General features: G+C 41.2%; 2 protein-coding genes across 2 annotated transcripts in view; one reads left to right on the top strand and one right to left on the bottom strand.

Moving 5' to 3' along the window:
• vwdel (von Willebrand factor D and EGF domains-like) overlaps positions 1 to 20,844 on the top strand; it is a 28,447-nt gene extending 7,603 nt beyond the window's left edge. The window contains exons 5-31 of the mRNA XM_042489787.1: positions 357 to 586; positions 839 to 928; positions 2,012 to 2,159; positions 2,319 to 2,533; positions 2,811 to 2,884; positions 3,105 to 3,378; positions 3,722 to 3,918; positions 4,808 to 5,682; positions 5,878 to 6,014; positions 7,198 to 7,362; positions 7,954 to 8,058; positions 8,638 to 8,752; positions 10,175 to 10,431; positions 11,357 to 11,576; positions 12,825 to 12,962; positions 13,461 to 13,673; positions 14,885 to 15,325; positions 15,855 to 15,950; positions 16,119 to 16,214; positions 16,308 to 16,403; positions 17,005 to 17,100; positions 17,641 to 17,736; positions 17,969 to 18,064; positions 18,168 to 18,263; positions 19,287 to 19,382; positions 19,544 to 19,641; positions 20,209 to 20,844. Coding sequence (XP_042345721.1) covers positions 357 to 586; positions 839 to 928; positions 2,012 to 2,159; positions 2,319 to 2,533; positions 2,811 to 2,884; positions 3,105 to 3,378; positions 3,722 to 3,918; positions 4,808 to 5,682; positions 5,878 to 6,014; positions 7,198 to 7,362; positions 7,954 to 8,058; positions 8,638 to 8,752; positions 10,175 to 10,431; positions 11,357 to 11,576; positions 12,825 to 12,962; positions 13,461 to 13,673; positions 14,885 to 15,325; positions 15,855 to 15,950; positions 16,119 to 16,214; positions 16,308 to 16,403; positions 17,005 to 17,100; positions 17,641 to 17,736; positions 17,969 to 18,064; positions 18,168 to 18,263; positions 19,287 to 19,382; positions 19,544 to 19,641; positions 20,209 to 20,223 — 4,775 coding nt within the window. The 3' untranslated portion in view covers positions 20,224 to 20,844. The remainder of the gene's footprint in view (positions 1 to 356; positions 587 to 838; positions 929 to 2,011; positions 2,160 to 2,318; positions 2,534 to 2,810; positions 2,885 to 3,104; positions 3,379 to 3,721; positions 3,919 to 4,807; positions 5,683 to 5,877; positions 6,015 to 7,197; positions 7,363 to 7,953; positions 8,059 to 8,637; positions 8,753 to 10,174; positions 10,432 to 11,356; positions 11,577 to 12,824; positions 12,963 to 13,460; positions 13,674 to 14,884; positions 15,326 to 15,854; positions 15,951 to 16,118; positions 16,215 to 16,307; positions 16,404 to 17,004; positions 17,101 to 17,640; positions 17,737 to 17,968; positions 18,065 to 18,167; positions 18,264 to 19,286; positions 19,383 to 19,543; positions 19,642 to 20,208) is intronic.
• A 227-nt stretch (positions 20,845 to 21,071) lies between these two features.
• vwde (von Willebrand factor D and EGF domains) lies at positions 21,072 to 25,394 on the bottom strand. Its single transcript, XM_042489200.1, has 5 exons — positions 25,184 to 25,394; positions 24,110 to 24,205; positions 22,661 to 22,765; positions 21,670 to 21,765; positions 21,072 to 21,262 (listed from the first exon to the last, which is right to left on the bottom strand). The coding sequence occupies exons 1-5, from the start codon at positions 25,392 to 25,394 to the stop codon at positions 21,150 to 21,152; spliced, it is 621 nt and encodes a 206-aa protein (XP_042345134.1). The 3' UTR covers positions 21,072 to 21,149.
• Between the last annotated feature and the right edge of the window lie 1,957 nt (positions 25,395 to 27,351).

Genomic DNA, 27,351 nt, shown 5'->3' with positions numbered 1-27,351 from the left:
GGTGGCTACTGGGAGGGGCAACAGCCTGAAGTTCTTCCTCCCTCCATCTATGTCACTGTCACATCAAATGACAGCAATAGATGCCAGAAGAACAGATTCTGAAGCTGCAAACTCAGCTTTCTCGACAGGTCACACTGAGGAATGTATTGCTTCAATTAACTGCATTCACCATCAACACTGATTGGACATCCACAGAAAAAGGTTGCAAATTTTCGCTTTCATAAAAGCTAAACATCTGTATTGGATGCACCTTGGTTGTGGTTTTTACACTGTCAATGTGCACAGAACATTTGGTATTATCTAATCTAAAACACATGTTGGGCCTTTCTCATCTCATTCTGCTTCCCTCTTGTCAGCAAAGCAGCCGCCCACTCCGTCTACACCAGTGATCCTCCCAGAGGTGACAGGAAACTCTGTCTACCTGAAGTGCAGCTTTGGCAGCAGCTCCAACAGCTCCCTGGGTTACGTTGTGGCCTGGTCCCGCCTCTCACCTGACGGCATGAAGGAGGAGCTCAAACAGGAGACCACCATCCAGACCTCCGCCCTCATCGAGCTGGATGGCTTCAACCTCCGTCTAGGGGACAAGGTCTGACCGTGTAAATCAAAGATCCTGTGACTGAATCTATTACTGAAACCTGTCAGCATGTCGTTTTGTTTTACTGCGTGCTGGTCATGTATGTGACCCGACCTTCACTATTAAACCTTTTATACAGGCGGGTTTTTTTCCCCTTTAGTTACTGCATGGTTCCTTCTGTTCTTTCTCTCTCTCTTTACAATGTCGGCATAATAATTCAGAATGAAAAAGAAAACCCAACAAAGTTCTCTCTCCCCTGCACAGATTTACTGCTCCAGCTCCAGTTTCTTCTTGGACTCTCCCGACGTCCGTGGTGCCTTAGTGGAAAGTCAAGAGTTCTTTGCTGGGATTGTGGTATGTCACAGTGGTTTTTTTGTCCGCACTGAGCGAGATGTCGGACATGTCCACGCTGGGGACTGTCAGACATGTCCGCGCTGGGGTCTTTTGGACATGCTCGCGCTGGGGACTGTCAGACATGTCCCCACTGGGGACTGTCAGACATGTCCCCACTGGGGACTGTTAGACATGTCCGTGATGGGGTCTTTTGGACATGCTCGCGCTGGGGACTGTCAGACATGTCCCCGCTGGGTTCTGTCGGCCATATCTGCGCGCTGGAGCAGGATGTTGGACATGTCTGCGTGCTGGAGCAGGATGTTGAACATGTCCACGCTGGGGACAGTCGGACATGTCCATATGCTGGAGCGAGATGTTGGACAGTTACATGCTGGAACCGGCTGTTGGACATGTCCGCGCTGCAGCAGAATGTTGGAATGTGCCTCAGTGGAAAGTCAGGAGTTCTTACCTGGGATTATGGTATGCCACAGTGGTTTTATTTGTCCACGTTGAGCAAGATGTCAGACATGTCCGCGCTGGGGACTGTCGGAAATGTCCGCTTGCTGGAGCGGGATGTCGGTCATGTCCGCACTGGAGCAGGCTGTGGGACATATCCGCGCGCTATAGCAGGCTGTGACACATTTCCTAGCTAGGGTCTGTCGGACATGTCGGTGCTGGGGACTGTCGGACATGTCGGCGCTGGGGTCTGTTGAAAATGTCCACGTGCTGGAGCGAGATGTTGGACATTTCCATGCTGGAACCGGCTGTCGGACATGTCCGCACTGGAGCGGACTGTTGGACACGTCCACGCTGAGCGAGATTTTGGACATGTCCACGCTGGAGAGGACTGTCGGACATGTCCGTGCTGGGAACTGTCTGACATGTCAGCGTTTTTTTTTTTTTTCTCTTTCTTTTACTAAAAGCCTAACTAGGTTTAGGAGTTAGAAACTAGCAATAGCTATAATCTCTATATGTGAACCATCAGTCACTGTAGCTTGTTTCTAACCTACTAAAATTGTATGATGTTAATTTGCATTGTCCCTATAAAATAATCTATATGAATAAGTATAAATAAAATCTTCTTACTGTAATTCTTTTTTGCAGCTAAGACCAGAGGTGAGCAGTATATCTGAGGACGGGCAGCTGTATGAGCTGGAAATTGAGAGCACAGTTCCTGTACCATGTATAGAAGATTCCTCCTCATCTGCACAGCAATGCGCTCTGTCTCTGCAGCTAAGCACAAGCAATAACGGTGAGGACATGAGCAAGAGCAAGAAAACGACACAATTCCCCCCAGTAAAAGGACGGCTGTAAATGGAGATTTAAAGTTAATCTTACCTGCACCATTTTGTTATTTTTCTGTTTTATCATCATGCAAATAAGCTGCACCTCTTTATTTGTTGTGTTCCAGATGACGGTTTATTGGGAGCTGATCTGTCCCTGTCCTCCTGTGTGGTGAATCTGTCCCAGGGCCCCTGCAGAGACGGGGTTTGTAGCCGCGCTCTGATCCACTTCAGCCCCGTCACTGACTTTGTCAAAGATGGAAACAGGACAACTCAGATCTCCGTGAAATCCATCGTCACACCAAATTTTCTCTGGAACGGGTACTCACCAGAACCCGTCGAGGTAAACAGATGAAGTAATACTGGAGGAAGTTGGAAAACTGATATTTTGAGGTTTTGTGAATGGTTTAATATTTCAAGAGGTTTGGATCTTTGTATCCTTTGTATATACATAAATATATGTATATATTTATCTCTTTGCACACTGTTGTATTCCTGTTAAATTTTTTTCTGATGGTCTTTGCCTGTTTCAAACTGCTTTTTGTTGTGACCATGTTGGATTTTTAAAATATGCTGTACCCCAAGTGTTTTATTTTACAATGGAAATAACCTAATTTCAGATAACAGTGCGGGACGTCCCCTCAGCCTACTGCTACGCCTTTACTGATCCTCACGTCATCACATTTGATGGCAGGTACTTAAGTCTCTTGTTTAGTTCTCCAGGAAACATACTTTATATGTGTCATTAACCAAACTTTATTTTACTGAAATTTAACTTATTTAATTATATGATGAATTAATAAATTGTCCACAGTGAATGATGGTTTTTTTTCTCTGTTTATGCACTGTAATATCATATCTAATGGTCTATGAAATACAGATTGGAGGGTGAACAACTTTTTCTTTGTTTACAGGCGCTATGACAACTACCAAGTTGGCACATTTATTCTCTATAAGAGTGTTTTAAGGCCGTTTGAGGTCCACGTTCGTCAGTGGGAGTGCGGCAGCGTTGTGCACGCCGCCTCGTGTGTGTGCGGCTTCGTGGTGAGGGATGGAGGTGATGTCATCGCTTTTGACATGTGCAACGGAGAGATGGGCGAAACCAAACCTCACCTGTCCGTAAAGAACAGAGACTTGGCAATGAGTGGCATCCGCATCACCGAGTCCTACCAGGGACGCAAAGTCACGGTGAGTAAGTCACAATTCTAAAATCTGTCTGTTGATTTCTAAAACAATAAACACTTCATTTGAACTAACGTAGTGCTAGGGCACTTTGAGCTCCACTCTTCCATTACTAAGACAAAAAACTATGACATCACTGAGAAGTTTGAGAAAGACACCAGGAGAGGTGTATGATTTATGCTTTGCCAAACCTGTCTGTAATTTCGATTAATGGTGTAGAAATCTGCACACAAAGAGATGCCCTGTTTTCAAAATGTGACAAACTCATGTCAGATTTGGCTTTCTGCTTGTTGGGGATAACGTTACTCACTGTGTTCATGCATGGTCTTGAATCTCTGACGGTTTGTAGATGACCTTCTCATCTGGAGCGTTTGTCCGTGCGGATGTCTCTGACTGGGGAATGAGTCTGACACTGAGAGCTCCCAGTTCAGACCGGAGACACACTGAGGGCCTGTGTGGGACCTACGACGGACAGTCAGACAACGACTTCCACTCAGCAGGAGGCTCCACACTGGACAATCTGCATGCTTTTATCTCTGAGTGGAGGTCAGTGTCAGTGTCTGTCTTATCCATGCCTGTCACAAGTTGTTTTTTATGACTGCAGTCAGGCAGCTACCAGACCAGCATCTATGGGTACTTCACAAAATGTTAAGGCTGCATCCCTTTTGGGGAATAGAAAACAAAAGATCATATAGATGTCAGTGCAATTTGACATGTGTTTGGATTATATATTATTTGGACTTGTTTGTGTGCAGTATTTTCTTGGTGAACTGATGTTTGTTTTAGAGACCTTAAAGTGAGATGCTATCTTGGTTAAAATGGTGCATTTATGGTTAATTGTGATAATTCTAGTGCTTATGCAAATTTTTGCGAGCGAAAAACAAGCTTAAAACAATGCACTTACCGGAAAAACTGAACATCCAAGTTCTTAAGGTCTTTTAGTCAAACCAAATGCTGAAAACACACTAAAATAGCAACAGCTATGACTATGCCCAACTCTGTGAACCCAGACTTACGTCATGTTTCAGTTTCCTTACCACCTTTGTGTGTCACTCAAAATGGCCATGCCCTTTATCATGTGTAACTTTAAGTCTTAATAAAATTTAATCAGTTGAGTTATGTAAAAAATGAACGCCCTGTGGGGCGCCCAGTGCCTCATCTGGTAGAGTGGGCCCCCCGTGTACAGAGGCCATGTCCTCACTGCAGCAGCCTCAAATGGCCATTAGAGGAGCTGCGCAGTTTTGCACTTCTGTCTCAGCTTCATTTTCACCCCGAAAGGTTTTTGTTTGGTGACAGTTGTATAGATGTATTTGAATTGCAAGAAATTGAACTTAAAAATCACAATATTAACTTTGGGAGCCAAGGGCTGCCTATCAGGACCCTCTTGTCAAACCCTGTTTCATCTTCGCTGACCTCTCCTCCTCTCCTCTCTCAGACTCCCTCCGGGCAACAGCCTGTTTGACACCGTGCCATCTCACCTGAATACACTGAGCGCCCGCAAGTACTGTAACTGTCAGGCAGAGCCCCGCCTCACGTCCCCCAGAGCACGACCTCAACCAGTCACCCCCTCCGACTCCACTTGCTCTCATCATGGCAACGTGCACCTCCCCAGTGTCATCCCAACTCTGGACGTCACGGCTGAGTACATCAGCTCGGTGGAGTTACTCAAAGGTGATGGAAACGACCGACAGACGCTGCCTCCGGGTCACTCCAGATTCAACAGCCAGGATCGAGGTAGTGATGATCAGCTGCATGAAAGAAACTTCTCCTTAAGAACCTCCAGGGATGGAGCTTCAGCCTCAGCTCACAGAAACAGGCGGCAGACGCACCGTTACATCTCTAACTCTCCACACCAGAGCCTCAGCCAATCTGATCTGGAGGGCTTCACCTACTTTTTCCCAGAAGACCATGAAACACCAGTTCAAGCAGGCTCTTCCCTAACATGGCCCACACCTTCGGGCCTGACGGAGCAGCAGGCCAGGACTCAGTGTCAGCAGACCGTGGCGGGCTCCAGTGTAGCGATAGGCTGCAGGCGCCTGTTAGAAGAGTCCGTAATAAACCACACAGAGGCAATGTGTGTTACAGACATGCAGTTGAAGGATGAGCAGTCATGGCTGAATGCAACTTTACCGCTGCTGGAGAACGAGTGTGAGAGGAGGCTGATGGAGGAGAAGAGGAGAGAGAGGGAATACCAGGATGTTGTGGCTGTCCTCAAGTGTCCAAATCTGTGCAGCGGGAACGGCCAGTGCTCAGAGTGGGGTTGTGTCTGCTTCCCTGGATTTGGGTCCTATGACTGCAGTGCTCTGTCTGGTAACATATCACACATACACTGACTCAGAATCACAAGTCAAACAGAGGTTAAACAAAGCTTATTTATCAGCGAGTATTATCTTCTTGCGGATATATTGGTAGAAATGCCAAATATGTGTGACAAAATTTAGAATCTGAGAAATTCTCTCTGGTCTGATAGTCTGTGCTCGTCTGCACTTTTTGTTTGTTGTGAAGACCAGATCCCAGAGATCACCGAGCTGGAGAAGCAGGGTCTGTGTGACGTCCGACAGGGAGACTGCTCCACCGTCCAGGTCTTCGGTCAAGGCTTCAAGGACTCCTACGAGCTCAAGTGTGAGTTTGTTAAGGAAAAGGTACTTTGTTTTTCAATTGTTTTTTTTTACAATGGCGTTGCTGTGCAAACATCAGTTTTCCTAAAATGAAACTTTTTTTTTAACTCAGAATTGTCAATTATTCTTCAGTTTTTTGGCCACAGAACTACAAACCACAGATTGTGATATTGTAGGTAATACCAAGAGTCAGAGTTTGTCAGTATTGTCATGATTCTGATTAATGTTCAACATTAATGTCATGTAAAAACATTTTTTTACAACTTAATTTATGCATTTCATACATTTAAAGCAAGCAGCACTGACAAAATGTAAAAGCTGTTTTTTTATGAACTTTGCTGATGTAAGCTTAAGTGTTCCCCCAAAAAGTAACAACAAAACTGGGGCCACATTGGCTCAGATACCATGCAGAGACTACAGGAACTGCAATTGGTCAGCTTCGACTGCGGTTTTTCCTTCATGGTTTTGATGCCACTGCAAACATTCTGCTCACTGAAATTGTAGTTTATGACACAGTAAATGACAAAGACCTAAACGAGGTCATAGCAGGGCAATAGTTTCCTTTTCTGGGACAAGACGAGGCAAAATAGAGGGTACTGGGATGTAACTCCAGTTTAAGTACTTAAGTGCTTAACCATAGACTATAAAAGACATAGCCACTGTCACGTCACCCACAGGTTTGTGAATCACCATTTTGAAGCCTCAGTTTTAGCATTTTGACTGTCACTATCTTAGTTTTTTGGGCAAAAGGGTGGAGTTAGGAAAGAACAGGGTGGTTAGCAAGTGCATCTGTAAATCACGGTAACTATGATATTAATTGGAGGCTTGTTTTGGCTTGCAAAAAAAAAAAACAAGCTGAAAAAAAATGTACTTCCCAAAAAAAGTGAAATTGTAACTCCTTACATCATCTCTTAGTGCACCTGAACATCACACAAGAGACCAAAATGTTACCTACATGTTGCAAATAAAGTTTCATGAAGTTGAAGCTATCGCCTTGTGGTTGATACAGGTAGATGCATGATTTTTGGACCAGCATTATTGCTGTATTTCACTTTTTCATCATTTTTTCCCCCTTTGTTATTCTTTTTCTTACCACTTCATCCTTTCTCTCTGTCCTTCCCTGTTCTCTCTCTCTCTCTTGCTCTCTCTCTCGCACCTCCTACCCCTCATGGTTTCCTCCCTCTCTCCCTCTGTGACTCTTGTAAAGTTTGAGGACGGGGAGTGGGTTTTGGACGAGCCCCAGTTTGTCCCAGCCACCTTCCTGGATGTGACAGCTCTGGAGTGCCAGCTCCCCCTGGAGGACAGCCGGACTCCTGCAGGTCTGGACCTGGAGACGGTGACAAACAGACCACTGGCCCGCTGGCAGATCAAAGTTAGTCACGTCTCCAAACATTTCTACAATGCACACTGGTGAAACAGCAGCAAAAAATACCTCTGTCCTTTCTCGCTGATTCTGGTCTCCTCTTCAGCTTGTATTCCTCTTTTCTCTGCCTTAAGTTTTTCTCAAAACTACAGATTAACATAAAACTTCTGTAAATATTTTGTAAAACATTTCATTTCCCAATACGAGATTATACAGTCAATCTGCATTGTAGTAATTAAAAGCAGACAAAAGATTTGCTTTTTCTTTTTTTTGCTGGCTGCGGTTGTGGAAAGCATCCACAGAGTGCAGCTGTAGGTTTACTGCAGCTTCAGATCAGTCTTTTGAAACAGTGGATTGATTTACTCAACTGCCAAAAGCGTGAAACAAAGTGTGGGAATACTCAATCACGGCGGTCAGATTTGGTATACATAACAAGATTTGGCACTGAGGAGGGCCTCCCCAGAACTGTTTCCAGACATATTCTTGTTATTGAAATATTTGGAACCTGAAAATGACCAAATGTGAGTGACTTTGGTCCAGTTTCTTTATTTAAGGCATTTTCTCAGTGCTCCTCAGTAATCAGGCTTCTGCTGATGGCAGGTATCCAACGATGGCTACAGCTACAGTAACGCCAAGATACTGACCCTGTATGACGGAGCGTGTCAGATCTGCAGCCTCAACACTGAAGTCCTCTGCACCCTGAGGGTAAGACAGCTTTCTTTAGACTGATATTGTTTTGGTACATGGGTCGAAATGTAGAAATATATACAAAGATAAATTTTACTCCCAGCCTGCTTTCCTTTATCCTTTCAGTGTCACATCTTTGCCCCAAACTCTCAGACCCAAATTCTGCTTCATACAAAAAAGCTTTATACAGCAGTTGTGATGTTGATAAGAATCAGTCACCGCTGTTTATTTATACTTTTTCTAAAACAAATATCATTTATAATACAAACCATGTTTTCTGCAGGGGACTAAACATTCATTGTGCAGCTGTTAATTCTAACAGTACAAACATTGATCGGATCTGTAATTTATGTGTTGCTGAATGTGTGTGTTCCTCAAAGACAGGAAACAGTTAGATTTGTATGAGTTAATTTTGGTGGAATGTTTAATCAAAACTGTCCTTGTTCTCCTGCTGCCGTGTTTTACATAAACATACGCAGTTTACTGGGGTAGGTCAGGGTTGAGCAGCATGTTTTAAGTTATGAAAGGCAGTTTGTTTCAAAGAGAAATAAACACTGAACATAATTATTTTTGGTATTTATCATCTTTGCTTCCCAGGAGAAAACCTGCAGCATTGACGGCCTGTGTTACAGTGAGGGGGAGTCCAATCCCAGCAGCCCCTGCCTCACATGTCGCCCGGACTCGTCCAAACACACATGGTCCATAGCGGAGAGTATGTACTTTGAAATGTCATCATTCCTCCTCTGGTTTGTCTCACAGCTCGTTCATGAGATCATAAACAGCTCTGAGAAAAGTCTAGAAGATACTGTAGACGATGTCAGATTGGAAAAGTTTTTAACGTGTCACTTCCTCGGTCAGGCTGGGGTTGGATAGCCATCACTGCTGTAGCTCAGGGCTGTTTTTGATAATTTGTCAGCAGCTCTGTGCAGATTGGAGCCATTGAAGTTCCTTCAGTCCCCTCGGCACTGGTATGAGGACAGCTCACCGCATTGTTACACTTTCTGACCAAGTTTGCTTCTTCAGCTCAAAGTAGGTCAAACGATGCTCAGTTCAGGAGAAAGACAGAACAAGAAGCGTCAACTTAGCTGAAGTTAAATCACTGATCTTAAGGATAACAACTGCTGGAGGTTGATTTTATCCACTCACAAACAAAGCTACTTTGTTTTATGTGTGCATTTAGTGAATGATCCATTTACATATAAAATGGAGACAGATCTATAAAGGATTTGTGAGCAAGATGTTGGTATTTTAGAGTGAAAACCCAGTAGTTTTTTCATCAGCATTCCTTAAATTTGTTTATGACAGAGTGACAGTGCATTTCAGAGATAAAAAATTAAAAGGGTAGTTCACCTAAAAATGAAAAACTCATCAAAATAAAAAATCAAGTCATCATCTACTCACCCTCATACTGATCAAAAGTTGTGTGAAGTTTTATGGTCCACAAAACGCTACCGAAAGTTGCCGTTGCCGTTGCACAGTTTGACAACATTTTATCAGTCCTCTGTCATTAACTGTAAAACATTGTGTCTAAAGACAGCATGCTCCTCACTGGATTAATACATGTCACATAGTGACAGCTTCCATTGCATGTCTGCATGTTTTGCTTATTGTATGTCGTGCTTCATGCCGTGTGCATGACTATTTGAGCTAAAAAGATATATGTTGTTGCTTTATGTTGCATGCATGGCTATTTTGGGCTAAAATGCTATTATCTTGTTGCTTTGCTGTTGTTTTGTACTATTGTTCAGCTGTTTCTTGTCGCTCCACTTGGCTTGTTTTTTCCTTTTATAGATTTTAAAACATCTTGGCAAACGATAAAAATTTGCCTGATGGCTAACACTGGCACATTTACAGAAATAAATTTATGTTGTCCTTATAAATACAATGAAATACAAAAAATACAAGTTTCACCTAAAAACAGGTCTTTCTTTCCTCTTTTTTCAGGAGGTTCATGATGCAGAATTCTCATGTAAAAATGTACCTTTTTTCAGCTTGTTACACAAATTTGGGCCACAGATGATAAACTTTTAACTGATTCTAACCTTTTTCATTTAGTCTGTCACTCATGACATAATGTCTCTTTCACGGTGATATTCCCTCTCTCACTTATTCCCTCCTTTGTGTTTCCTGTCAGAGAATGAGCCTCCGGTGCTCCAGTCGTTGCCATTTCCTCTCCGCTCCTTCCAGGGGGAGAACTTCATCTACCAGCTGCAGGCTCGGGACCCTGAGGGCTCAGCAGTGCTCTTCGCCCTGCAGTCAGGTCCTGAAGGTGCATCTTTGTCTCCGGCCGGCCTGCTGATGTGGGAGGCCACCGCTGAAACGACAGACACGCACACTTTCCAATTCACTATGATGGACGACTGCGATGCTCAGACCGCTTCTTCCATACAGGTGAAGCTGGGTTTACTGTTCTTTTCTTTTGTGTGTCATGACCTGAACACTCATTACAGTGCAGTTTCACACTCACTAAGTGCAAATTAAGTGAGCTTGTAAGTTGGGACAACTAACAGTTTGGATGAATTTGCAATGAAGTGAGTGAAGTTGAAGTAGTCTACGTGTTTGGGGTGAGAACTTAAACAAATATTTAAATCTAATTCTTTATTTAAATATATCTGTTGATCTTTTAGCTTCTGTTTCTTGGGTTAAATGTGTCATGGATTATTTGGATGCTGTTATTCTACATTATTAATATCTTTTTTTTTTTTAATGTGCCTGGTTTTTAATCTTAAGTATTTATACTCTGGGTATATTTGTTGATTTTTTTATTTTTCTAGCAATACTTTAAAACAAGAAACACAAATATTGATACCATATTTTAATTTATTTATGTTTTTTTTTTTTTTAGATATATATATATATTTTGAAATGTGTTCTGTCAAGTTTATCTAGGCTCCTTTGAGCAGCTTATCTGCAACAGTAGGGCCTTCATTTTTTTTCAACAGCCACAGTGTGTATTGAGGGAGCCATGAGTATCAGGTAAGGGGTCCAACAGAAACATTGATTGATTGATTGTCAGTGTGACATAGTACAAACAGGTGACAAATTAGATGGACAAGGTTAGAACAAATATATAGACATTAACATATAAAACAGGCAGTTCGGATTTAAATATGGTTAAGATGTTTTAGTTGCTTTTGTTAGTGAGTATTGTGTTTGTGTTTTCAAAATTTGGTAAATAATGTAGCTTTCTTCCACTAGAGGTCGATAATGATCTGTAGTTCTCTGCTCATGGCCACTCCGAGTCACAACTTCAGAGTTTTCCTATAATTGCCAAACTATTGTTTTTAGATGACAAACTTGTTTTTTTTCCCTTCAGGTGTCTGTACGTTCCTGTGAGTGTCTGAATGGAGCTTCCTGTGTGACCAACATGAACCTTCCTGCCGGCAGCGGCGAGTACCTGTGTGTGTGTCCCGATGGATTTAAAGGTGGGAGGTGTGAGGTCGACATCGATGACTGTAAACCCAACCCCTGCAGACTGGGACGCTGCATCGACGGCCCCAACTCCTTCTCCTGCATCTGCCCACCTGGAATGACAGGTAGGGAACAGCCTGCGGATCAACAGACTCAGAAGTGTCATGGTTTAGTGGTGGATTTCATGTCTGCAGGGCTGCACTTTGAAGGAGGCACCAAGTGATCGGTGACCTTATTGGACTTTACTGATGGCCAGAGGAATTAAATAAACATTGATTTTTTGGCAGTTTGCAAGTTTGAGTTGCCTCACTTTTAGAGGATTTTATTTTACCACCTGCATCTTATGTTTGAAGTTGTGTTCATCATTATTATTAAATTAATTTATAATAATCATTAAATGCAATGCTGACACAAATATGTGCCTTCTAGATGTTGCTTGTAACTCTCAGAGTAAATTGGCTTGATTTCTTTTAAGAACATGGGAAGAAGGCAATATTAGAAGAAATGACCCAAAAATTAGCAAGATATTAATAAAAAGTACAAAATAATTACCTGACAATTAGCACAAAGAAAGTATTCTAAGTCTAGTAGTTTCTTGTAATTTGTGGAACATTTCTTAACCTTTTTCCCATGTTTTTGAAAAACATCAAACCAAGTTGCTCAGGGTTCAAAGGTTTACTTGTGAAAGGCATCTGAAAGCAGCACGAGATAAGTGATGTCGCTCCAGGTTTCAAAAGGTTAAAAGGAGTTTTATAGCTGGGGTAACTAAAGATTTGTTTTGTTTTTCTTGTAATTTTTGAGGCATTTTGTGCCTTTACTGGACAAAAGACATTAGAGAGATCACAATGCGAGAGAGAGATGGACACAGACATGCAACAAAGGCCACAGGGCACCCTCAACAGATTACTTGTTTGATACAGAAATGAAAAGTGAAACAGAAACTGTCCACTAGATCTTACATTATCTTCTTCAAATGTAAGTGTACTTGTATGAGGTTTATACTGGAGCGATGTATCACAGTCAGTGCCACTGCCTCCCCAGATCTCTGTTATCATCACCTGTAATAGTGATGGCCAAAAATGAGACATTGGGTTAAGAAAAATTTGATTTTCCTTAATCAGCTTTAAAATGGTTGTCAGTTTGTTTTGATCAGCATCTTTGTTTTTAATTCATGTTCACAGTGGTAAAGGTAGTATCTGTGGAGGAGACACTGATTGTTGCCGACATCGTGTGACCCTGTGCTTCATTTGCATTACATACATGTCTGTTTTAAGGCATCTCACTCAGTTTGGTCCCTTTTGGTTGTTTGTAGTTGTTTAGTTAGTTATATAATGTCCACATTTTATCAGCTAGTGTTTTTAATGTGCTTTCAGGCCGCACATGTAGAGAAGATCTTGATGAATGCGTCTCTCAGCCTTGTTTTCCCGGTGTTGGCTGTAACAACACACAGGGCTCCTTCATCTGTGGACTCTGTCCACAAGGATACAGCGGTGACGGCAAAATCTGCACACGTAAGTCTTCTACCTCAAATTCATGGTTGACAATACTCTTTTTTTTTGTTGTTGTTTTTATTATACCAAGATATCCCATAAAAGGACCAAAACCAATAATGTAGGACCACTGATTCCTACTGAAGAGGTAAACCTTTAAAAAAAACAAGTTACAAATGCACAGTTCCATCTTTAAAAAGGCCTATTCATTTTCTAAAACGGAAGAAATAGTGCATTTGTTGGGCATGATTTTCAGCCGACGATTTGATGCTCTTGTGAGTCTTTACAGCAGCAGGACAGTGTACGTGGGAGTTGAAATAAACTACAGTGTGTCATTTTAATGCTATTTTAATATCAGAGGCAGTGCTGTTTTTTTGGCTCACTTTTATTCCATATCCTCTTATTTCTAAAGATGCACATCTGCCTAGTTCTTACTCATGGATTCATGCATTCATATACAAATAAGACAAGACTTTGTTGTCCAGATAAAGGTCGTTTTTTTATCCCTTTTTTTCCAAGGAGACCAAGACTCTCCTGTCAAACCAGTGGCCACGCCAGCCAGAGTACCGCAGGTTTCTCTGAGGCCCAAACCGCAGAGCGTGTCGCTGTGCTCCAGGCGGCCGTGTCACCCGGGAGTTCAGTGTTTCGAGAGCACCCACGTCTCAGCGGGCTTCGTCTGTGGACCCTGTCCTCCCGGTCTCCATGGAAATGGACGAACATGCACAGCAACAGGTGAGAGTGAAGCATTTATTGTAACTCACAACAGATGCTGTTAAAAGGACAATCTTTGTCACTGTGTATGTATAACATTAATCCATCCATCCATCTTCACAAAACTTCAGCTAATGTAAGCACATTGTGCTGATGATAGGCCAACCTCTCCTGACTGCAGGACTCTGACTTCAACTTCCGTCAAACTTTTGTGCTATGAATCATTTTACTCAGGGATTTAAAATTTTTGAGTAGGCCTACTTCTCCTATAGCTGCCAACATTCCCAGTTCCAGAAAAGATTAAAAAAAGATCATGTACTTGTGGCCCCAGGCCCCCAAAACATTACATCTACCCCTGGTAATAATAATAATTAAAAATAATTCAGAGTCTGATTAAACGTGAAACTAACACAAAATAGTCTGTAGAAGTCTAAAGAGGTCACGCTCCACCTCTGCAAATGTGGCTGTTTCACACACTTTGGTGCTCTGGGGAGAAGCTGCGCTCTGTTTGTCTGTCTCACTGCGCTGCTGTCGGACCATCCGCTGTTTGAGCCGCGATGATGAAACGCTGTGGCTGTCAAACACTCGCTGTTCTAGAGTCAAAGTCGTTCACTGCATTTGGTTCGCCGCTGCCCTATTCTTATTATCACTGGCTGCTCGTGTTGTCTGTCAAAACATGGCTGGGAAGTGTTCTGTCGACATTCTATCGACAGTCTGTCAACTACGTCTCATATTTCAAACAAGGAGAGTTATATCGCGATTGATATTGTTATCGTTTTATCGCCCAGCCCTAGCTACTAGGAACAAAATAACGAAACATGTTTTTTTACCGTCAATTTTTGACACTGTTGTTGCTCTTTCCACCATTTCTGCTGCCCTGAAACGTCACACAAACATCACAGCTCAGCAACCTGGGTATCATCGAAATTTCCCACTCAAAATTACAGTTTTGGAGAGCCATTTGTTTACCTCATTATTTAAAACTTTGGCCACATTTAATATAAATGTCCAGTCATCAGAAAATAAGAAAAAAAGAACAACACATCCCTTAAAACTGGTTACGTAGTTTTATTACTTTAAATCTAAAATAAATTAAAGCATTCATTCTTTGCTGTTATTGCAGGATTTTATTGCATTTGTTCACTTAGAGTTGTATGTTTGAATGTTTTCAAACGGAGATTATATTTGTGTTATTTTTTAAGTCATATCCTCTAACTTCCAGTATTTTACAGGTCAGGCGACAGTTGCTGGTGGAGCAGACGGCCATATTCACATCAACAAATCAAATTCCAGCAAGGAAATGAATCCCACCTCCTCCTCCTCCTCCTCTTCATCTCCCACCTCACCCAGACGACCCCCCGACAGGAGGAGACCCGACGCCACCATCTCCAGTATCAGAAGAGTTTCTTCTCATGACAGAAAGACGACAGCAACGCCGCAGAATCAGACTGCCACCAGAGTGTTTTCCCCCACCGTCCACAGAGGGCAGATCAGCGGGGCGGAGCTGGATCCCGACCTCAACATCGGGGTCAGACGGGGGTCAGCATTTCATCACATGACCTGCGCTGACTCTCCCTGTTTCCCCGGTGTTCCCTGTGAGCCCACCGTCACCGGCTCCTTCAGCTGTGGACGCTGCCCATACGGATACACCGGAGACGGAGTCACATGTAAAGGTACCATGTCTCTGCGCGCTGAACTTCCAACGTCATCAAATACAGGACTTTCACCACATCACAGACTGTATGGGTTTGTAGCTGCTGCAGTCGTGGATCAGTTACATGTTACAGTAAATCAAAGAATGATTGCAGCAATTTGATTAAATTTCGATACTGCTCAGTTCAGGGTTATTTTGGTCAATATACAAAAGGTAGAAAAGATATTGCTGCTACAGCCTCACTTGCAAACTTTAGATGTGCTTATATTACACTTCCTTACACTTCATCACCTCTGGCCACAGTAGCCACTATTGAGCAAAACTTCCACGCTGTGTTACAGCTTTAAGATATGGAAAATAATAACAAAGCTCCATTTGTCAAGTTTCCTAGGCCCCAAATTATTTCCTCACTCCGCTTATTTTTTGTTTAACCAGAGGTGTTTTGGCCACCATATGCTCGCTATTTTTATTGCAGGATAAATTACTTAAAGAGATAATTGGTGGAGTTTCATGTCCTCCCATGAAGTAAAGGTGTGATTTGATTTCAGCTGTGTGCAGGTATCAGTGTGGGAGGAACATGGAGTGCTCTCTGCCCAACACCTGCACCTGCAGGGAAGGCTACACCGGATACAGCTGTCATATCGGTGAGAGGGAGACACGTTCATTAAATCACATCACTCTTGAAGGGTACACAGTTTTTAGAAAGTAAACCTCAGAGTACTCTGCACGCTGTCATGGCTCATTACTCATAAATCATTTCTCATGCTCATTTATCTTTGGTTTGATTTTGTGCCACTTTTCTTCCCTCTTAGCCGTGTGTCGACCTGACTGCAAGAACCAGGGCAAGTGCGTGAAACCCAACGTGTGTGAATGTTCTGTGGGCTACAGAGGGCCCACCTGTGAGGAAGGTAACCTGAGCTTTATATTCTCACCTGTCTCTAACGTGCTGACACACACAGAATACTGACGAGCATCCTCGTGTTATTTACCACTCTGTGTAGCGAGCTGCGAGCCGCCTTGTCAGCACGGAGGCACCTGTCTGGCCAGAAACCTGTGTACCTGCCCGTACGGCTACGTGGGACCCAGATGTGAAATCAGTGAGTGATGTTTAAGTACTTTGAACAGGTCTGTCTGTACGTAGCAGGACAGTAACACACTTTGTAATTAAACAATAATTTTGAGGTAAAAGTGCCGGATTTAAAGGAATACTTCAACATTTTTTGGCATGCAGTAAGTCAGTGTTTTGCTGAGAGTTAAATGGGAACTTTGACACCACTCTCATCTTGTAAAGAATGTCAATAAGCATTTTTCCCAAAAATTTTAGTTTGGATAAGGATTGTTGGCTGCAGTTATTTATTTATTTTTGTTAGCTGCTAGTTGCTTTTTTAAAAATATGTATTCCAGTTGTAATTCACACATGTAATCCCACCCTTAAGGCTGAATTTTAGCATATAAACTTAAGTCATTATTTCATTTTTAATTCAAAGTAGATAAAACAATGAAATGTGTCTCTCTCCCAAGATCTTAAGACTGCAGAGTAAGGGTTAACTGCTCATGTCTACACTGTTTCTGTGCTGCATGTCCCGTCTGTAAATTAGCAGCAGGCATGATGCTGTGGCGCTATTTTCTGTGGATTTTCTGTTCATGTAGTTGGAGTTTCTGTAGTTTCTGTGCATAATATTTATTCATCTGTTTCAGTGGTGTGTAACAGGCACTGTGAAAATGGAGGCGAGTGTGTTTCTCCTGATGTCTGCAAATGCAAACCCGGCTGGTACGGACCAACATGTAACTCAGGTACAACACAACACCTGTCAACACATCTGCATCCACATAACACTGCAGCTACAGCTGATGTTTCTATTTAAATATTTTCCTCACATGTAACACACATCACATTTTTTATAGAAAACATTAGGGCTGCAAATAACTGTCATTGGCAATTAATCTGTCAATTATTTTCTGAATTAGTCAATCAGTAATTTGTCTATAAATTTTGTGTGTGTGTATATATATGTATCTATATTAAGTTAAAATTACTTTTTGCTGCATGTTCGTTTTGTGTTACATGTACTATTCTACTGTGTGAAGCGTGTAAATCTAAGATATTAATTAATTGTTGCAGCTGTAGAGCACACAGCAAGGTGGCACAAAATTAGATCTTAAGACAGAAAACTTGTATTTGACTCTTTAACTTGGGCTCCTTACTGTTGCCATGACAATTCAGTACGTTTTACAACAAACAGGCTATTTGCTGCCATATACTGTACATAGAAAAGAAAGCTCTATGTACGAGCATTAAATCTGTGTAAATGTGTCTCTGTGTGTCTTCCACAGCGCTGTGTAACCCCGTCTGTCTGAATGGAGGAACCTGCATCAAACCCAACATCTGCGCCTGTCCAAGCGGCTTCTACGGCTCTCAGTGTCAAATCGGTAAAACTGAGATTAATATTTAGCACACTGACACATTTTGCTGCTTGGCTGTTCGACTTCACAGAGGGACTGTGCAGAAAATAGTATTTCTGTATCTGTTTCAGCTGCTAGGAGAAGATCTTTTAGGTGGTCACTTTTTTTTAAAGGCTAAAAGTCAGTGTTTGCAAGTCTATCACCCGTGTGCACAAATTCTCCTGATGTCTTCACGGTTTAATAACGTTGTGTTTCTCAGCTGTGTGCAGTCCTCCCTGTAAGAACGGAGGTCAGTGTATGAGGAACAACGTGTGCTCCTGTCCTGAAGGCTACACAGGAAAAAGGTGTCAAAAGAGTGAGTAAAATCACTGACCGCATTTTCAAACAGTCTTATTTAAAGTAACATTGTCATTCACAACTCAATATGTGAATCTAATGTGTAAATAAATGCGTTCCAGGTGTGTGTGAGCCGATGTGCATGAACAAAGGAAAGTGTGTGGGACCCAACACGTGCTCCTGTGCGTCAGGGTGGAGAGGGAAGAGGTGCAACATACGTGAGTGACTCCATGTTTTATTCATACACAGTAAATACATCATAGGTAATATAGAGATCAAACTGTCACGTCTGCATGTAGCTAGTGTGCTTTTGAATCATGTCTTTAGCTGACTTTTGTTAGGTTTAAGTTGAGAACTATTTGCAAAAATGTACGCTCGTTTATCTAGGTATCAGTGCATGCCAAAATATCATTTTTAATGTCCCTGTATGCTCACATCAAAACCACAACTTTCTTTTAATGCAAAAAAAGAAAAAGTACCTTTAAAAAGGTCTTGCATCCCACCCTGACATCCTGTTTTAACAGAAACATATCAAAGGGTGCGAGTGAAGGGGCCAATGACACACTTCAGGTGGCAAAGCAAATTTGCATATTCCCATTGTGCGAAGTTCAACTTTGGTGAACTTTGACCACCACAGTCGCAGCTTTTACCAATAGCAAAGAAAAGTGTGGAGGAGACACTGATTGTTGCCATGTCTGACAAACCGACATTTGATGCCATTGTCCATATAAATGCAAACTGCCCCACATGTTAGAAGCTACCTAGATGGCGTCGAGTTGGGAGACAGGAATATTACAAATGCATGCAACAATAAAATCATATTTTACAGTATGTATTAGCAATCTAGCTTACATTAGTGAGGACGTTAGCTTCTCATGTCCCTCACGTAAGACACTGTCCACATTCAGCACGAGTATCTTCTCAGCAGGTGAGTCTGCGTTTGCGTGTTTGACCTCGCTCTATGCTATGAGGACTTCAGCCTCACAGGCGTACCTTCCTTCCAGGCTTCTAAGAAATCATCCTAGGTGATGATTATAATGATTAATCTGCTGATCGTTTTCTTTATTTAGCGGTTTATCTATAAAATGTCATAAAATAGTGAAAAATGCAGATTTTTTTTTTTCGCCAGACGACTAATCGATCAATCATTGCACCTCTAAGACCCTAAACACCAACTAAAAACTAAAAAAATGACTGCAAACTGCTGTGTTCATGCCTCACTCTCTGTTTTCTCTCTGCAGCTGTCTGTCTGCAAAAGTGTAAAAATGGTGGCGAGTGTTTGGGACCGAACACATGCCACTGTCCCGCCGGCTGGGAGGGTCTCCAGTGTCAAATACGTGAGTGTATTTACGATAAAACAGAATACAGGGCTGTAGAGACGCTGGCTAAAACATACAATTCAACATTTTGCTGTGCTGTCAGGATAAACAGACCACAGTATTTCATCCTGCTTTATTGTCTTGTCTTATAAACCCTGCGATTTTGACTCCCTCCACAGCGGTGTGTAAACAGCGGTGCCTGAACGGAGGGAGGTGTGTCCTTCCTGACTACTGCCACTGTCGGAAAGGCTACAAGGGCCTCACCTGCGCACTAAAGGTCAGCACTGCAGTCACACTTCATATACAGAACATGTCTCTTTGCAGCTCTGTTAAAGGGTTAAAGGCTGATTTAGGGTTGTTTTGTTTGTTTGTTTGTTTTTCCTCTGTCATGTGCACACATTTGTCAGACTTTACCTGGACTAAAACTAAAACTAAAACATAATGATTTAAAACACGAGTACAAACAATCTCATGAGCGGCCTAATAGTGTGCCCGAGCAAAGGTGTGTGTTTAACTCAAGTGGAGTTCATGTGCTCGCACGTGCTCAGGCACGTTGCTCATAGACAGAAGTGTTTTATATTGTAGTGTTTTAATGGATGTAGAGGTGTTTGTCGCGTGAGAGTTTGTAAACGGATGTTTTGACAGAATTTTGCTGTTAAATGTGGTCCCTGTTTACAGTTTTCCTCATGAATTCAATGTAGCACTTTGTGTTATTGATATATTTAGGTACTTAATGCTACAAAATACACTAATGATTTTATAACACACTTGATTAAAATGCGTCCATCACTTGAGACATATTTTAAAATATAAAGTGCTAATGCATTTATTTTTACTTTTACAGGCGTCACAAGCATGATGGAAAAAAGAAATGAAAGAAATTGGATGAAAGAAGCTACAAAATGCACAAAGCAAGAAGAGAGCATCACAAATTGGTGTGTGTGTGCGTGTGTGTGTGTGTGCGTGTGTGTGTATGAGTGTGCTGATGGATATGTGTGGCTCTGTGCACATTTGAAGGCTAACAGGGAGACTTGATGAATTGCACTTGTTGGTCCCTGTTTATCACTACCTCAAGGCTCACAGTGGCACACATCTGTTAAAGGCATCAGCAGAGAGACTTTCCACAGATGGGTGAGTGTTGCTGCACAGTGTTATGTAAAATAAGTCAATGACCAGATGAAGGTTGTTACCAGCAAGCTTTTAGTTTTAGATTTTTCACAGTTTAGCCAAATTATAGCTTTTTATCAAACTGATGTGCACTGCTTGTTTCTTAGGAGTCTGCTTTTTGAGTTATGATTAATTCAGTTGGAACACATCAGTAACTTGTTTTAGACTGAAGACATCGATATGAATATGCTGCCATTTAACAAAAATGTGTTTATTTTTCTTTATTGCTTTCATTAATATATTGTTTGACTGGATAATGACCACCTGTTGGAGTTATATATAGGGTTTGTTTTCTAAAAAAAATAAATAAATAATGTCAACACCAGATTACATTGTGGTACAAGTGACAAAATAAAGAAATGTACTATTTCTATGCGTTTGTTTTGGTTAAATGAGATTTGAATATTAATGCATTTCACTTTTTTATTTATTTAATGACACAACTTACAGTACAGTTCATGTTCATACAGTCAAATGAGAACTAACAGGTTCAAGGTTTCTTAAAAAAGAATTACAGGTATGATAAAAATGCAAAAACTACAAATGTTTCAGCTTAAAAAATAATAGTCCTCATCCGCATTGAGTCCCCTATTGACCTTTGACCCCTGCAGGGTCACACTAGTGGGACTTTTTCCTCTCCTCGCAGCGAGGGCCGGAGAAAGGGGGGCGACAGCGGCATTTGTTTGGTGAAATACACTTCCCTCCATTCAGGCAGGACTGACCGCACACGGCTATAAAGAAAACAAAAAAAAACAACAAAAATGTTAAAAATTTGTAAAAAACCTGAGAAACAAGTAAATGACTGTGACGTTTCAAACAACAGAAATCCAGAAACAGATATGAGAAGTGCCTCCACGTCAGGGTTTTGTCACATCTGGAAAAACACTGAGCTGAGAATGCTCCCTCAGCAGACGCATACATCCGATTTATATCATTCTCGGCTGTTTGGCAGTTCAACATTCGTCTTCTGAGTAAGCTGTAGACAGTTTACAGGCACCCTGGGAAAGCACGACCAAAACTGAACAGAACAAAAGTTTGAACGAGCAGGAGAGGAAGAACAGAGACAAAAGAAATGGCGCTTGTAAAGTGCATTGATGCATACAGAAATGTTTGGTCACTGGGACCAGTTTGAACTCACCAGTGTGGCAGGCGCCTCCCAGCCATCCCTCCGGACAGCTGCAGATTCCTGGGGCCACACAGACTCCCCCGTTCCTGCAGCCTTGGGGACAGATCGCTGCACAGGGAACAAAACATTAAGACTTTCTCAGAGATTTGAACTTTAGATTGAGGCGACAAACATTTACTGGATGCTGAAAAATACTCGTGAGGCAGAAAATTTAGATGAGTTAGAGGAGTATTTTGGGAAGTGGTCTATTCGCTTTCTTACAAGCAGTTTGGTGAGAAGTTTGACTCTAATATCTGTACTTTAAATATGAAGCTACAGAGATGATTTTACACTTTGGGTTTTGTACAGATGGAACAAACATATAACTTGTAAATCTGTGAGCATCAGATGAGCTGGTAGACAGATTTTGGCGAGCTGTTTCACAGAGGAACAGTGCTGGGGTTTGATGCCAATTTTTGTAGTGGCAAAACATGAAATTACAACTTCCTGTTTCATCATGAGTCGCCTTTGGGCTCAAATTGACTTTTTCCCATTGATTTACATTGTGAAAGAGAAGTCTGTGAATCCATGAATACATTTTTCAAGCGTCACAACAGCAAAATGACTATTTTCACTATCACAATTTACAGTTTAAGTGAAGTCCGTTTCATTCATATCAATTAAAATTTTAAGAAAAAACCTTTAAAAGGAAAGAAACAGTTTGTTTGCTTCTAAATTTACAAAAAGTTTATCTCAACCAATAAGACTATAAGAAATTTCTGCTGAGCCCAATTTGAGCTTCAATTTACTGCCAAGAAATCAACATTCACCAGCCGTAAATTTAAATGTCGTTCATATCCAGAGTTAGATGAATCGCTTCGACAGCAACTTGGAAGCAGAAAAGCATTTTAAATGTTTTCAGTGAGCTGCTGCTGACGAGCGGCTCCAGCTGAGAGAGCCGGCTCCATTTGGCGACTTTGACCTCGGGTGTTAACGGGGTAATTAGATACGGCCATAAACAGACCCTCCTGGCATTTTGAGCCCATCCAGCTCGAGGGGCAGATACACTTGGCCACTCCGTTGACGGCGGTGCATTCCCCTCCGTTCCAGCATCCCCCGTCACACGTCACTGCCAAAACACAGACACAGATCACACCTTTCAGCGGTCATAGTTTCACCTGTCCCGTCCACAAGTGCTTTTGGCTGCGCTAGTTTTAGAAATACATAACTGGGTCACAAATCCTCCTGAAAAAATGTTTGATGAGACACCAAAAAACTGACATTTTAACCGTTAATTGTGCTGCATGATAACATTTACAGAAAATCAAACTTATTTAAATCAGTGCTCCCCAATCTTTTTTGCATGTGACCTTTTAATTTGCTTTTGCAATGTACACTTGTGCGATTAATACATTGTAAAAAATTCCAATATTGCACTAAGGGATTTTGTTTTAATAAGTTGAAAGAGAGAATAAGTTTGAAGCATTTTCCATGTAATTACTGTTCCATTTTTTTATTTTTTATTTTTTTTAATGGTGGTTTTCTTGTTCCTTTCTGTGTTCAGTTTGTTCAATAAAAGAAGGTAATAATTTCTTTCAGGCAGAACAAAAAAAAGTCCCCCTCAGACTCTGGGCGAAGCCTCCGGTGTTCTCAAATTCTAGAAACGCCCCTGTTTGAACCCTTTAGTCTCTAGTTTTATATTTCTACCAGAGGTTTCTAGGTTTTAAATGTATTTTTAGAGGCTTTATGAGGTAATACTTTCCAGTCATAATTCTCTATAAAAGAAAAAGGAAGACGTTTTTACTGGCCTGTTATTTATCTGCTGTCGACTCCAGGTACAGAAACACTGGTCTGAATGTTTTTTTTTCTTAAGACTTCTCCACACTAAGAGAAATTATTTTGATCTAACATAATGTTTTGCCAAAAACTAGAGACATTTATAGCTATTAATGCTTAAATAATATCATTACCATCTTTTAAAAACCCATTATATGTGAAATGACTGTACCTGTGTGAGTGGAAACTCCTCCACAGGTAGGAAAAATGAAGGAAATGTGTCCAGTTTTCTCAGTTATAGCTACAGTTTATCCCTGATGGTTATAACCTTTGCTTTTGGCTAATTTATTATTTATAGCATACAGTAAAAGTCGAGCCACTGCAGAAATATTTACTGTGTGCTTACTGATCTACTGCTGCAGGGTTTTTTTTTTTTAGGGGAAAATCTGCTCTACTTTGTGATTTGGAGGTTTGAGGGAATCTGCTGTATGTCTGGTAAAAGAATCACATGGAAGAAGAGAAACACAGGATACAGTCAGTTACTGTAGGATAGATTCAGATAAATAAATGCATGAGGACTCAAAAAGAAACCTTCGAGAGTATTCCAAGTCCCAAAACTCTGTCAACAACTTCACAATAACTGCTGTAGCAACCGGATATCTCATTTTTGGAGTCACTACTGAGAACTCCTGCTCACCTTTGTGACAGTATCTTCCCCCATATCCCGCAGGACATCTGCATTTTCCAGGACGAAGACACGTTCCTCCATTCTTACATTTGGGGTAACAGTTGGCTGCATTCACACGAGACGACAGACAAGATTCTCACATTACATTTATGGTTTGATTAAATATGTAAAAGCAAAAGTGTGATGTAAAGTAAAATGTACAAGTCTGTGTGCAAATACAGGTCTACTTTTTTATATTTGTGTTTGTTTCGCTGACACATATGTTTCTCCAATACTACTAAATAAACAATATCGCACTGTGAAATTAAAAAAATAAGTCAAAGTACTGCCACATGCAAGAACTTAAAAACAGAACAGAAAAAAATACAATAAAAAAAATGGAAAGGGACCTTTAAAATTACTATGACACAACACATACATACAATGTAGCTGTTTCAGAATAAGTTGTAGAAACAGTTTTGCAGGATGTGCAAAGATGTACTGTAAACAGATGGTGTAAAAAATGGCAGATTAGGAGATTAGAATGAGGAATGTGCTCTCTTTAGTGTTTTGGAAATGAAACTTTTATATCTTAGAATCAAGAGGTTTTCCCCATCAACACTGGGGATTTTTTGCAAATAATTTCAGGTGCAAGTTAATAAAATAGTCCTTTATTAGTCCCACAGCCGTATGTTCAAGATAAATACAACAAAAAGAGCAATACATGCAGCATAAACTAGATGCATATATATACTAATTGCACATGGATAATTGCACATTGCGATAAATTGCAGGTTTTGATACTGAAATTGCACAGTCTTAAACTTGCTTTAATAAACATAAAAAGATATTTAATGATTTGTTTGTCTTTGTATTTGTAGTTTATATTCTTTCCACGGATAAATGCATTTAAGTGCATGACAGATATTTAATATCTTTGTAATATACATAAACTTATGTCAGCACTGATTCTTCTGCAGGAGGAGGAATATAGATCACACTGTCTTCTGACATGTTGAAACAAAATAAATATACGTTTTTATAACAAAAGAAAACTTTAAATGCACTTAAATGTAAAGGTGGATAAAAGGCTTGTAACATCACCATACTGGCAGGTCTCTCCCTCGTAGCCTTTGGAGCAGAAGCATGTGTTGTTGCGGGTGCAGACTCCTCCGTGTCTGCACGGCGGCTCGCAGGTCGCTTTCGGGTCAAAAACGAACCCGACCGGGACTCCCCGGGGCGCGTCCGACCCCGCGGAGCAAACAGCGACCACGGAGGCCAAAAGAAGTGTTGAGGCGAGACCCACGAAACCCATGTTGTCTCCTGGAGAGGAAGGAGCAGATAGAGATGGAGGAGAGAGCACCGAGACGTCCCCACGTCGGCCCCGCTGGCTGCTGGACTCAGGGACTCCCCACCAGGTTAGAGCCGGGGGGGGAGCAGCCGGGGCGGGGCGGGGAGAGTCCAAGAGGGGGCCGGCCTATGTGGAGAGTTCAGGTGCGCGTCGTGAGTTTTGAAAGTGCTCACAGATACTTGAACGCTAGTTGTTTGGAAATTAGTTATAACCACAAACAAATGACTTTAAATCAGTTTTCTCGAAGCTTTAACCGCCAACGGTTACTTTAGCTTTTCAGCTAACGAGCTAGCTGCGTCGGTTAGCTAGCTGCTAACGTCAACGGTTTTTACTAGCCGACAAACAAATCCGTCAAAGTGCTGAAGCAAAGACACACGACGGCTGTTCAGTGCGACTTGGAAGGTAATTGTGTATTTTTTTTGTAGAAACCTTAAAGAAGAAGTCTTGTTAATCTTACACGGCTTTAAAATATTAATCAGGATTGTATGTATTAGCCACATTTAAAACACCCTGCCGAAAAAAAACCGCTTGACTAGCATAAGGTGGTTAAGGTTGTTGACCAGCTAGCTTGACCCAGCTAAATGTATGCTTTTGCATAATTTTTGATGGTTTAGCTGGTCCTACCGGCTTGTGATGGTCACTTTAGCTAGTTTATCCGTCGAGGTTCATTTAAAAATGAAACTCCTTGAGTATGGAGAAATAACACTCATGAAGGGGAGTATGAAAAACAGGACTAAATCAGTTGAGTCTGCTGTCATGTGCTGTGCATTGTGTTGCATGTATGCAGCTTGTAAGGCTGATCATACCAGCATGTCAAACCATCAAAGACCAGCAAGAACGGAGTCAGGACCATATTAGACCAGGTCAGAGCGGCTGCCAACATTAGCTGTTTGGTTTTCTGTTAAAAAGGGCACATTTCGTTAACATTACAATAAATTGTATATTGCCAAACTTGCAAATGTTATAAAATAATCTAGGAAAAGAGGGAAATAGACACACTGCTAAAAACAAAACAACAAGCAAAAACAAGCAAAACAAAAATATATCAGAATAAACACTAAACTTTTATGCACACAAATGGTGAAAATAGGTTAAGATAGGAACATATATAAAAGCAACAACGACCAGTAACATACAGTGTCTAATAGAGGTGGGGGACAAATCCATACAGGTTAATATCGAAATGTTTTTGCAATCATTATGTACAGTTTGCTGCAATTAAAATTACTGAAGTAAGATAAACAGACTGCAAACTTACTCTTATCAGATAAAACTGATTTTTCTAAGTTTTTCTTTACCAACATAATTTGTAGTTGAAAAGAGGTAATAAATCATAATATAATAAACTTAGCTCTAATGGTATCATGCCTTGCTGATTGTTTTGTTTTGGTTTTTGCTTTTTTAAAATTTGTCCCAGTTTGGAGATACCCATCTTTTTCATCTAGGCAACATACTGCAGATGTAAATAAATAAATAAATACAAAGAACAGTCAAGGTGCCCTTGGTTTTCTTTGGAACTGCTTATTTCTTAAAAAAAAAAAAAAACTATTGACAGGGTGTTTGTTTATTATCCAGAGAAACAGGGTTACCATCTCTGGAAACACAAAATTCTTCTGAGTGTTTTAAATACCTTTTGTTTATACTGTGTGCTCCATTAATTAAATTTATTACATTTATTGCATTAGGGAAGATGGCAGAAGTCTCAGAGGCACACTGGAAATTGTTCCAAAACTATGCATGGCTAGATAACAGTAGAGGTAAATAAAAAGGCAGCTTTGTATGGCTGTAATTGTTCATTATGCAAACGTGATTAGTCATGATGTTCACTTCCAGATAGTCTAGTACTAGATTTCATTTTTGCAAAGGAAACCACAGTCAGAAAAAAATCCTCAGTCTGGAGCCAACTAGCTTCTTATTTTCA

The sequence above is a fragment of the Plectropomus leopardus genome, chromosome 7, assembly GCF_008729295.1.
Source record: "Plectropomus leopardus isolate mb chromosome 7, YSFRI_Pleo_2.0, whole genome shotgun sequence".
Lineage (NCBI taxonomy): Eukaryota > Metazoa > Chordata > Actinopteri > Perciformes > Serranidae > Plectropomus > Plectropomus leopardus.
This window is presented reverse-complemented; position numbering and strand designations above follow the sequence as displayed.

Excerpts from the sequence above, each read along its gene's own strand:
- vwde (XM_042489200.1), bottom strand. The coding sequence starts at position 25,394 with ATGGGTTTCGTGGGTCTCGCCTCAACACTTCTTTTGGCCTCCGTGGTC. Across the intron at positions 21,766-22,660 it reads GGGCTCAAAATGCCAGGAGG|CGATCTGTCCCCAAGGCTGC; the intron begins GTCTGTTTATGG and ends TTCCCTGTGCAG. Across the intron at positions 21,263-21,669 it reads GGGAGGCGCCTGCCACACTG|CCGTGTGCGGTCAGTCCTGC; the intron begins GTGAGTTCAAAC and ends TTTTCTTTATAG.